This window comes from Podarcis vaucheri, assembly GCF_965113315.1.
Source record: "Podarcis vaucheri genome assembly, chromosome: 5".
NCBI lineage: Eukaryota > Metazoa > Chordata > Lepidosauria > Squamata > Lacertidae > Podarcis > Podarcis vaucheri.
The window spans coordinates 9,989,817-10,002,640 of record NC_138763.1 but is presented as its reverse complement, the minus strand read 5'-3'; the positions used below and the strand labels follow the sequence as shown (position 1 = coordinate 10,002,640).

At 41.6% G+C, this 12,824-nt stretch overlaps 1 protein-coding gene across 6 annotated transcripts in view; it reads right to left on the bottom strand.

Annotated features, from left to right (window-relative positions):
• MCF2L2 (MCF.2 cell line derived transforming sequence-like 2) overlaps window positions 1-12,824 on the bottom strand; it is a 244,322-nt gene that overhangs the window by 158,914 nt on the left and 72,584 nt on the right. For all 6 annotated transcript variants that reach the window (XM_082223915.1, XM_082223920.1, XM_082223916.1 and 3 more), the window contains 4 exons: window positions 12,573-12,692; window positions 11,088-11,204; window positions 3,172-3,321; window positions 928-1,052 (listed from right to left, as the gene is read on the bottom strand). In XM_082223915.1, coding sequence (XP_082080041.1) covers window positions 928-1,052; window positions 3,172-3,321; window positions 11,088-11,204; window positions 12,573-12,692 — 512 coding nt within the window. The remainder of the gene's footprint in view (window positions 1-927; window positions 1,053-3,171; window positions 3,322-11,087; window positions 11,205-12,572; window positions 12,693-12,824) is intronic.

The following is a 12,824-nucleotide window of genomic DNA, read 5'->3' as shown; positions in this document are numbered from 1 at the left end:
TGTATTGTTTTTTGTGATTTTGTATTTTCTTTGTTTTTGCATATTTTCTTGAATGCTTTTTTATTGTGAAAACTTAATAAAATATTTATATTAAAAAAAAACAATCTTCAGCAATATGCAAGTTTAGATAGGAGAGACCCTTGTCTGAAACCGTGGAGAGACACTGTCAGGCAGTGTGGACATGACAGAACTAGAGGGCCAACTACAAACGGCATGCCTTTCTCTTGCTGGTTTCCCACGGGCATCTGGTTGGCCACGGTGAGGACAGGATGCTATAGGTAGGACACTGGCAGGCTCTTCTTATGTTCTCTAAGAAACAACACATGCAGACTTGTTGACAGTGCAAATTGAAACTGAAGACAAATTCACTCTGTCTCAAGGAGACCATCTTGGCTGTGAAATTCTGGAAGACCTGCTCGCTGCCTTGCAGGCCTTTCCCCACCTGGCCTGGGAGGGTGAAGCCCTGACTGACTGGCCCTGACTGACTCCAGCTACGAAAGCTGAGGTTAATGAAGATGCCAGAGACCATCTTGGCTGTGAGTCCTTGAAGGCTTGCTCCCTGCTTTGCAGGCCTTTTTCACCTGGCCTAGGAAGCCAGAGCCCGGACTGACTCCAGCTACAAAAGCTGAGGCTGCTGAACGGACTCTTGGGCTGGGGGGTTGTTTAGGAGGGGGTTGTTGCTGTTATTGATATTAATTGTTTGTACCTTTATTTTATCATCTTATGATTTATGTGGAAAGGGTACAGTTTGGCTGTGTACGTTTTGATGCTTTTATTGTTTATGACTACTTCTGTTACATTTGTAATTTTCTGTATGGTTGCAAGCCGCCTTGAGCACGGTTTCAACTTTGGAAGGCGGCATGCAAATATAATGATCAATCAATTGGTTAATCAGAAAGCTGGCTAGAAGCTGAGCTCTTCTCCGACCTTTCCACGGTTGCCACGTTTTCAAGCTCGTCTGGGCTCAGTTTGCTGGTGGCACTTCGGGTGACGGGTTCTCTGATGCAAGTCAGCAGCGTGGCCCCTTGTTTCACCGCAAGTTTCAGCTCATCCTGTTGAGAGAGGTGGGGGAAAGAAGAAATGTCCTCATTTCATCAGAATATCCCATAATATCACCAGGAGCTGCTAGGGCTAGACCTAAGGCCTACCAGATCTGTAGACTGCTGCCCTTTCTAATAAGTCACTGAGAACACAGGTCAAAATGTTCCTTAAAGGTAAAAGTAAAGGGACCCCTGACCATTAGGTCCAGTCGTGACCGACTCTGGGGTTGCGGCGCTCATCTCACTTTATTGGCCGAGGGAGCCAGCGTACAGTTTCCAGGTCATGTGGCCAGCATGACTAAGCCACTTCTGGCACACCAGAGCAGTGCACGAAAATACCGTTTACCTTCCCACCGGAGCGGTACCTATTTATCTACTTGCATTTTAATGTGCTTTCGAACTGCTAGGTTGGCAGGAGCTGGGACTGAGCAACGGGAGCTCACCCCGTCACGGGGATTCGAACTGCCGACCTTCTGATCAGCAAGTCCTAGGCTCTGTGGTTTAACCCACAGCGCCACCCACGTCCCTCAAAAATGTTCCTTAGGTGTCCCTTATTAAGATCCACCCACCTACCCAAACCAGCTATTGGCTCTCCCTGACCTGGAAAGTGCCCTCATTGGCCCCATCTCCCCAAAGGTAGCATTTGACTGGCTCAGCTCACTGCAACATTCCTCGCTTTGGGGAAAGGGATTTGAATTAGAATGGCGGTAGGTGGCTGCAGCCAAGGGGGGTTCGCTTCCTGGTGCATCACAGCTTGTTCCCACCGCTGTCACCATCTCTCTGGCATCAGTTGGGTCCCCTGGGCTGTGCCATAGTCCAGCGACTAATGACATTAATACTTCGTTCTGAGTCTGACAGCCTAATTATTCCCTACTTAAAAGAAAACATCACTGACTGTAACACTGTATTAATAGCCATAAGCTGACTATATGATCAAGGGGTCCATGTGAGATGCCTGAGGCAGGCAAATCTACCATCTCACACTGGTGTAAGTGTTTTGAGTAAACTTGCAAGAGCATTTAAGTCAATGAATAATATGCATTTTAGGTCACAATCCAACTCTTGCCCTGCCCTGCCAGCAGGACTTTATGTGGTGATGGGAGTTGTACCAGGTTGGCAAACAATGGTGTAGCCTAATGCAAGGTCTATACATCCATTCTCCCTTCCCTTACAGGACAGTACAAAGGGAAAAGTTGTTTTTAGATCGAAGTGTCGGCACTGACTAATTGCATTATTTTTAACAATGCTAAAAAGAGCAGCAGTGAGTGGGTGCAATAATTATCCGGAAACACTTTAAGAAGCTTCTGCGAGGCCATCCAAGAAAGCAAAAGATTACTGGAGAACTGAATGCTGAATTGCATACCACATACAAAAGGTCCCAGGTTCAATCTGGGAGGAGTGTTTTAATTGTAATTGCTTTTAGAATGTTTTACTTCTTTTATACTGATTTTTTTTGCTTGTTTTTGTTTTTAAATTGTGCATCAGTTTGGCCCCCTTGGCTTCTTGGGGAGGAAGCACGGGATAGAAATTCAATAAAGAAAGACTTGAATATTTGGAAATGTGCTTTTTCCTGTAAGACCGATTGCAGTCGTTAACAGTCGTCAACAGGTTTACCAAACCTATCAGCCAATCACCCATTCCCACCACCCTTCTGAGTAATACCCCTCCCCACCCTCTCACTATATATAAAGGTCTGGTGACTTCTGTTTCAGTGTATCTGAAGAAGTGTGCATGTACACGAAAGCTCATACCAAGAACAAACTTAGTTGGTCTCTAAGGAAGGAATTTTTTGTTTCTTTGTTTTGTTTCGACCAACACGACTATCTACCTGTAACTGGAAATGTGCTGTTTTGAGAGGAATTTTATTTTGTGAGAAAATGCTTTATTTAAATATGAACTTCCATGTGTGTGTTTTTAAATTTGCAGATTAATGTGGTGATGAGACAGAACGGACTTAGGAATGAGCACACACAAAAGTGATGCAGCTGATTCACCCATCTCTATCTCCAGCCTTTGGACCTGACCTCCACCCCAGAAATCTAAGAATGAACTGGAGGGGTGTGCAGAAATGGCAGGCCTTATGCGCTGAACGCCCCCTTTCTCCCGGCACTGGAACTCTGTGCATGCTCACCTTCAGCTTGTTGTGCTGGTCTGTGTGCGAAGACAGGAGCTCCTCCGTACACTGCACATCGTTGGGAAGTTCCGTCTCCGCCAAGTCCGTTCCAAAAGTCTGCAACATCTGCGCTATTGTTTTCACAGTCATGGCGAAATTCTCAATGGCCTGGAAGGATTTTAATAATAATAATAATAATAATAATAAATAATTATTTTTATTTATACCCCGCCCTCCCCAGCCAAGGCCGGGCTCAGGGCGGCTAACAAGCAACAATAAAAACAAGTTGAATGAATATTTGGCAGGCGCTGGGACCGAGCAATGGGAGCGCACCCCGCCACGGGGATTCGAAACGCCGACCATACGATCAGCAAGTCCTAGGCGCTGAGGTTTTACCCACAGCGCCACCCGCGTCCTATCTGACCATCTTAGAGATTCCTTAAATGAACTGACTCCTGTGCCAGAAGTGAGACAGTGTTGGAGAAAACTGCCTGAAGCGGCAGAGCGCAGGAAAGGAAGTTAGGACACTTCCGGAGGCGGTGCGTTCAGCAATGGCGGTCCTCTTCAGTTGCTGAAGAGGGGCTCCGCGGAAAAGGGTCGTGCGCTGCGGCACAGCGACGACCCAGTCAGAAAAACCACGGGTAGAGTGAGCCCGTGGCCGTGGGGTTCGGCGGGCACCAGGAGCGACCTCGGAAACGCAGAAGAGACCCCGTAAGGGGTTTCGGAACGTGGAGGGGGTAGCGGTGCTGTGAATCCATCGCTCTTTCCGCGGAAGCGAAGCCGCGCGGCTGCTGCTGATCGGCGCTGACCTTTCTTCTTTCAACAATTGAATCGAAAACAACATACTCGTGAGTAAGAAACTTGAGGCTTGATTTGAACTTAAATTTGGCGAAATTCGGCTGAAAGCGGGAGACGCTAAAAAGGAAGTCAGTCTTCCGGCTCTGTTTAAAGTACTAAGCAAAGACTTTCTAAAGCGGAAGCGTTGAAAGGAATTTAAAAGAAGCTGGAATATACTTTGCAAATTCGGATTTGACTGCTTAAAAGTTAAAGAAAAGTTATACCAGTTTTATAAGTGGATAAAGACTGTGATTCTTTCTTCCATCTATCTTTCTGTGGATTACAAAGTTAAGAAACCCTGCTCTCGACCTGTCTGGATACAAAGAAACATCGGACTATGGTAACTATAGATAAAAAAATATAAAGTTACACTGGGCTACTTTGTAAGCTGTAAAAAAGGAACTGTTGCATGCACCTTTGTAAAGAACTTCTATTCTCTGCAGTTAAAACTGAACTTGGAAGGTCCCCCCCTGTTTTGGATTTTATTTGATTTTCTTTCTTTTCTGCTGGAATTTAATGGTGGAAATTTCCTATCCTTCTTCCTAATTTCTTGGGAGCTCCCCCTGCTGGATTGTGGAATTATTAGTCTCTGAGAACTGCTGTTTGATTTGGAATTTTTATGTCTGGATGTTTACTTTTTTTGGATTGTCTTTCCCATGGGATTTACAATTTGACCTTGACGCTTGGACAGCTGTGGAATGAGTGGTGCAGAAAAAACAAGGGCTGCTAAGAAAGCAAAACAATCTGAACTTTTGCAAACAACTTTGCCTGTGCAGCCACGCAGATCATCTGTTCCTATTGTGACAGGTCTGCAAGAAGGACAACCCCAGCAGCCAACTTTTGGGGATATGGCCGCAGGAGGGCTAGACCCTGTATCTAAAGAAATATTGGATCAGTTGGCAGCGTTAAATAAGAAGGCTGATGAACAAGCAGCTAAATTTGAGGAGCAAGCGGCTAAATTTGATAAAGTGACAGCTACAATTAATAAACTGACAGACCAAGTCGCTCAAAATACACAGGCACTAGGGAATATTGAAAAAACTACAACAGAAAATCGAAAATTAGCTTTGGAAGCAAATACTAAAGCAGATCAAAATAAAGAAAGGATTGAGGAATTAAGAGGAGAAGTAAGACCACTGAGCAGACAGGTCACTGAACAACAAGCGTACCTGTCCATGGCGGAATTGAAAAATAGGGAGAGCAACCTTAGGCTGAGAAATATCCCAGAATCAGAAAAAGAAGACTTGACTGGTTTTTTGACAACAGAAATATCCAAGTTCTGGGATCTGACAGAAGAGAAGGACTTTAAAATTGTTACCGCTTTTAGATTGGGAAGAGTGGCTAAGAAGGACAAACCAAGAGACTGCTTGATCATTTTGAGATCTAAGCAGGAAAAAGACAATATACTCGGCCTACATTTTAAAAATTCATTGGTAATTCAGGGAAAGACAGCAGAAATCTTCAGAGACATACCAAAACAGCTACTGGATTTAAGAGTCACATACAAAGACTTGGCAAGCCTATTGAGGAATAACACAATACCCTACAGGTGGGAATTCCCTCAAGGACTATCTTTTTCCTGGAAAGGGAAGAAGGTAAGAATTAGAACAGCAGAAGAACAAGAAAAGTTCCTAAACGATCACGGGGAGGACCTCCGGAAAGGGGTAGGAGCCTGGCCACCTCCTTCGTTCGGTTTTAACCCGGTTCCACCTCCAGTCAAAGACGATAAAGGAGAAGCCCCTACCGGCTAATAAATTGATCCAGGATGTCTCTACAGCTTCTCAGCTGGAATATTAATGGCGCAAATTCCCCTGAAAAAAGGAAAAAGATTTTTCACATATTGAGAAAAGAACAATTAGATGTCATTTGCCTTCAAGAAACTCATGTGTCTAGGCTCCACAGGAGAGTATTAATTAATAAGAGACTAGGCCAAGAATTTATTTCATCAGACAAAGTTAAAAAAAGAGGAGTAGTGATCTATGCAAAAGAGAGCCTAGCACCAAAGTTGGTGTTTAAAGACGAATTTGGAAGAATTTTGGCAATTGAAATACAAGCACAAGGAGAAAATTTTTTGATAGTAGGAATCTATGCACCAAATGATGGGAAATCGGAATTCTATAAGAAGCTGCATGAGATAATGCTGGACCATATTGACTATTCCAACATCATCTTGATGGGAGACATGAATGGGGTTGTCTCCACTTACATGGACAAGTCACAAAACCAAAATTTGACCAAAGATGGCAGACTCCCAAAGACTTTCTTTGAACTCACAGACAATATGGACTTGACTGATATTTGGAGAACAAAGAACCCTTTAGGTAAAGAGGGAACATTCTTTTCTGAAGCCCACCTATCTTGGACAAGAATCGACCAAATCTGGATATCTAGAGGACTGGCCCCTAAGACTAAAAAAATAGAGATCTGCCCTAAAACCTGCTCCGACCATAATGCTTTGAAAATGGACTTGAGACTTACACCAGCTGGATCCTTCAGATGGAGAATGAATGACTATTTATTTAGAGATCAGGAGATTGTGAAGCAGGCCCAAAAAACGCTGAAAGACTATTTTGAAATAAATTTGAATACTTCGGTGGAAAAGAGAATAATCTGGGACGCGAGTAAAGCTGTTATGAGAGGGTTTCTGATACAACAGAATTCTATCAAGAAAAAACTTCGGAATGGTAAAAAGGACAAGATCTTGGAGAAGATAAGAGACGGAGAGAAAAAATTGAGATTAAACCCAAAATCAAAAGAGGTTTTAAGAGAAATAAAATTCCATCAAGCACAATATGCGAAACTAATAAATCAAGAAGTTGAATGGAAAATTAAACAGATGAAGCAAAGATCATTTGAATCGGCAAATAAATGTGGGAAGCTGCTGGTATGGCAGCTGAAAAAGAGACAAAAATTGAACTTTGTTACCAATCTCGAGGTCGAAGGAGAATGTATTCAGAAACCAGAAGAAATTAGAAAGTGTTTCCAGAGATACTTTAAAAAATTGTTTACCCAAGGACACCAAGCAGAGACTGAGATAAATCAATTCTTAAAAAGTCATGGCCTGCAAAAACTAACACAAGATAAACAAACAGCCCTGAACTATAAAATAACACAACAGGAAATTGAAAGTGCCATTCAGAATATGCAATTAGGCAAATCCCCAGGTCCAGATGGGCTTACCTCCAAGTATTATAAGACACTGAAGGAATATTTGGTTCAGCCACTAATGGAGGTATGCAATCAAATTATGGAAGGGAAGGGGGCACCAGAATCGTGGAAAGAGGCATTCATCACTTTGATACCAAAATTGGAATCTGAAAAGACCCAACTTAAGAACTACCGTCCCATCTCACTCCTAAATGTGGATTACAAAATTTTTGCTGATATTCTGGCAAATAGACTGAAAAAAGTTTTAAATGAAGTAATACATAAAGACCAAGCAGGCTTTCTCCCGGGCAGGCATTTGTCTGATAACACCAGGAATATTATCGACGTTTTGGAGTTATTACAGACAAATATGAACACAAAAGCAGTTTTGATTTTTATAGACGCAGAGAAGGCCTTTGATAATATATCTTGGAAATTTATGAAGAAAAGTTTGGAGGGAATGGGAGTGGGAAGGGCGTTCCAAAATGGTATTGAAGCAATCTATTCAGAACAAAAAGCTAAATTGATAGTAAACAATGTGGTGACAGAGGAGTTTAAAATTGAAAAAGGGACACGACAGGGATGCCCCCTATCACCCTTGTTATTTATTTCTGTCCTGGAGGTGCTGCTGAACTTGATTAGGAAGGACCAACAGGTGGAAGGAATACAGGTCGGAGAAAAACAATATAAATTGAAGGCCTTTGCAGATGATTTGGTTTTGACAGTACAGGAGCCAGAAACTAGTACAAAAAGAGCCTTAGAGTTAATTTCTGAATTTGGTCGGGTGGCGGGATTTAAGCTGAACAAACAAAAAACTAAGGTTTTGGCAAAAAATATGACTTCTTCAGAAGTAGATGGGTTTCAGAAGGAAACAGAATTAAACGTGGTAACAAAAGTGAAATACCTGGGGGTTAACTTGACTGGAAGAAATTTAAATTTGTTTAAAGACAATTATGAAAAATGTTGGTCTGAAATTAAAAGGGATTTAGAAATTTGGTCAAGATTGAAACTTTCCTTGTCGGGAAGGATTGCAGCAGTCAAAATGAATGTATTGCCAAGAATGTTATTTTTGTTTCAAACCCTCCAGATCGTGGACAGAGTGGAATGTTTTGGAAAGTGGCAGAAGGACATTGCGAAGTTTGTCTGGCAGGGCAAAAAGCCCCGAATAAAATTTAAGATATTAACAGATGCAAAGGAAAGAGGGGGATTTGCCCTGCCGGACTTGTACTATGATTGTACTATGAAGCTGCATCCTTCTGCTGGATGAAGGATTGGTTTCTGTTAGAAAACACAGATGTCCTAGATCTGGAAGGGCACAGCAACGCTTTTGGGTGGCATGCTTATTTGTGGTACGACAAGGCAAAGTCTCATAAATTGTTTAAAAACCATATTGTCAGGAAAGCTCTATTCATTGTCTGGACTAAATACAAGGACTTACTTGAAAATAAGACCCCGAGGTGGCTATCACCGACGGAGGCCAAGGCCATTAAACTACGTAACATGGAGAGTGGCTGGGCAAAATATTGTGAGTTAATAGAAAGAGTTGGTGATACTTGGAGGTTGCAGAGTTTCGAAAAAATTGAAGGGAAAGGTGCGAGACTGGTTTCATTATGCCCAAATTCTAGAGGTTTTTAAAAAGGATAAGAAAATTGGTTTCCAGGTGGAAAAATCAAAACTAGAGACAGAATTACTTGAACCTAAGACTAAAGTGCTTTCAAGAATGTATAACTTGTTGCTTAAATGGAATACTCAAGATGAGACAGTTAAATCAGCTATGATAAAATGGGCACAAGACATTGGGTACAACATTATGTCTGAAGACTGGGAAAGGTTATGGACCACCGGTATGAAATTTACGGCATGTAGTGCCTTAAAAGAAAACATTATGAAAATGGTATACAGGTGGTACATGACCCCAGTTAAACTTGCAAAGATATATCATCTGTCTGACAATAAATGTTGGAAATGTAAAGAGGCTGAAGGTACCTTTTTTCACCTCTGGTGGACATGCCCGAGGGTGAAGGCTTTCTGGGAAATGATTTATAATGAGCTGAAAAAGGTGTTCAAGTACACCTTTCACAAGAAACCAGAGGCCTTCCTCCTGGGCATTGTGGGCCAGAGAGTGTTAAAGAAAGATAGAGGTTTTTTTTTATATGCAACTACAGCAGCAAGAATCCTTATAGCCAAACATTGGAAGGCACAGGAGCTACCCACGCTGGAAGAGTGGCATTCACAGCTGATGGACTACATGGAACTAGCTGAAATGACCGGCAGAATTCGAGATCTGGGAGAAGAAGCGGTGGAAGAGGACTGGAAAAAATTTAAGGACTATTTACAAAAACATTATAAGTTATATGAATGTTGAGAATCTGCCAAGTTTTCGGGAAAAACATGCTTCAGTTTTGAGATTTGTAAATGGTGGAAACTAAGTTAGGACTTTGAAAAATATAAATTATAGACTATATAATTAAATGAAAGCACAAAAACACATAAAATAAGGTATCAATTTGCTGGTTATTTTCATTGTAAAGAAAGCAGGGGATGGAAGATGTGGGGAAGTCCAGTTGACTATGAAAATAGATCTGGAAAAGTGAATTTTTTCTTTCTTTATAATTTTTTCTTTTTTCTGTAAAACTGCTTTTGTTGTGTTAATGACGATGTATTTTGACCTTGGAAAAAAAGCAAATAAAAAACTATTTAAAAAAAAAAGGAAAGGAAGTTAGGAGAGGTTCAGTTCCCCGCATCCATGCACCCTTTTCGTGTTAAAATTAGACCCCAGTATCCCCTGCTTTAAAGCTGAATGCGGCAGATAGCAAACCAAGGGAACTGCTCCTGTCATGCCTAATTTAGCCCTGAAATTTATTTTGTGCACACTGCAAGATTGATCAGGGTAAAGACAGAATTAAAAAGGTACTTTCAGAAGAATATGAAAATAAACATGATTACTTAAATAAAGTGCTCAGATGTTATTTTTAGAGGTCACGAATCTTTGATCAAATTCAGCTGCCATGACAAAGGACAGAACAAAATATTCTATCAAAGATATATGCATCTTGACATCTTTTCTCTTGATCCAATGGGAAGGTTGCCCTAGATTAAGGCATATTGCCTTGATACCCTACTAGTGTCAGGTGACAAATAAATAAAGGAATCACCTTGCTAAATTCAACTAAATACGTACAAAACCTGAGGCTGCTGAACACACCCTTGAACTGGGGTATTGTTTAGAGGGCTTGTTGCTGTTTTTTGTATCTTTATTTTTAGTTCTTATTATGATTCAATGTGGAAATCGTTGACTTGATTGTGCACTTTCTGGTGTGTTTTATTGATTGTTTATGACAATTTTTGTTATGTTTGTCGTTACGTAATTTTTTCACGTTGTAAGCCACCTTGAGCATAGTTTTAACTATGGTAAGGTGAAATACAAATAAAATGATGATGTATGTATGTATATCTTGCCTAAATTTAATAAAGATGCATTTAAAGAGCTAAAATCATTTCCAGTTGTAGGATATTTTTGATGAAATGTGACATTTAAGAGTTATCGAGCAGTTTTAAATATCTTCCAAAGAAATTTAAAGTGTGTATGGAAATTGTATTTTTGGTATAAGTTATTTCTAACAATAACATAATAATCATCTGCAGATGACTTTTTGAAAATGTTGGCTATGGCCCCAAATAAAACAGACATATGTTTCTTAGAGAAGGAAAGCAAAAACTGGATTTTATTTTATTTTAGACAAATTGTCTGACTTTTGTCAGCCCAATAAAGACGACCCAATTTTGTTACTATTTGTTTCATAACCTGCTACAACTCACTTACCTACCACTTTCTTTAATAAAAATGAGGAGTGTGGGAACCCGGAACAAATCCTTACCATTTACAAAACTATTTGCATATTTACATTTTTAGCCATCAGAGATGGAGGAACCAAACAGGTGTAACTTACAGTCCGATGATGTATCCACTGACTGTGTCCATATTCCAAGGTTCCCCCTAGCTCCCGGGTAAGCTGACTTTTGTCGATGTAACCATGTAGGTCAGAAACCGAATTTAACATGATGATCTGCACCAACAAAACAAAGACCATTAGCAGCACCGTGCATTAACCCCAGTTTTGTGGCATCCCTTTATTTTCTGTCAATTTAGCATTATGTTATTAAACTTTGTGGGCAGATCTTTGAAGCTCTGATACACACGCGAAACTCCTTAATTCAACTGATGGAGCTCAGTGTATGCATCTGAATATACACAGGGTAAGCAGCTGCCTGGGTGATTTTCTATTGACCACACGCCTGACATCCCCCATGTCATGTTGCTCATCCTCTTCATTTTTCCTCCTCCACCTTTACTCCTACTTCTTCTTTTGCTATCTGACCATGCCTTGCAACAATGGCCAAATCTGGCAAACGTTAAAATATTTGGTCCAGAATCAAACCTGAGCAAGCATATCGGTGTGACGTTAACATATGAGAGTGCTGGAGGTGAAATAGTTAAACAAGTTACCCAATCAGAACCCAGGGGGGTGGAGTCAGAGGGACTATAAAACCAGCTCTAGGAGGGGAGAAGAGGAGTTCGTTGGGAGTTGGGTGGTTGGTTGGAGTGGGAGTGAATTGGGATAGAGTTTGTGGGTAGGTTGAGTTAGTGTAGCAAAATAAGCTGAGTCAGGAACAGTTAGGGGCTAGGAATACAAGTAAATATCTGAGAGGTGGTTTAGTGAGTGAGAGCAGGTAACGGAGGTTATAGGTCTGGATAGTAATTGACCGATACCGTTTATGAAACCACACGCTTGTTAAACTACAATAGATAAACAGAAGTTTATGTTCCAATTTAACCCTGACTGGACTCAGTATTGTACCAGGTAGAGCCTGGGTGGTGGCAGCGAGAAATAAAGTGGTGGCACAGGGATCAATAGACGGTGAAACGTCCGGGGACCCTGTGTGATTGCCACAATCGGAAATGAATGAATTGCATTCTTTGCATAATTTACCTGGAGTGAAGGAAAACTCTGTGTTTATTACATTTCTCACCCCTGTTCTAAGTTACTCAGAGAGGCATCCATGGAGGCTACTTCACTTTGCCACCGCAACAACCTGTGAGTTGTGTTAGGTTGAAAAATAGGCGGAAAAACTAGACATGAAAGAGGAGATTACAGCACCTCCTACAATCCAGAATTATACTGCCTCATTCTGTCACTTCATTCTGCACCTGGGTTCTTTGCAGCCCTCTCCTCAGTGCAGCTGAGGAACAAACAACCAAACAAACCCTTTGCTTCGTGATCAAAGCATAAGCGTCGCAGGAGCCTGTCTCTGTTCCCTGGATGATGTCGCTCTCGAAGCTGCAACTTCCAGGGGGAAGAGGAGGAGAGAAAGGGATCCTGCTGACAGTTAAGAAAGAGAAGATGCAGAAGACAGCAAGGAAGAGAAGTGCTTACCGGTACCTTCATTTTAAAGTCATCGCGATACAGTTTGATGCCAATGTCAGCGATTGCCCTTTGGATGAAACGGGACGGCCGCAGGACGAAGACCAACTGCAGGTTCCCCGGAAATGCGCCCTGGAAGAGGCATGGAAGGGTGAGGCGGTGAAGAGGATAGAAACTGCCGAGGAGGACATGAATTGGGGACAAGATCCATCTGAAGCCACTGTGCTATGGAAAGTCTGTGAGCTCTCTGGGGCATCTCTTTAT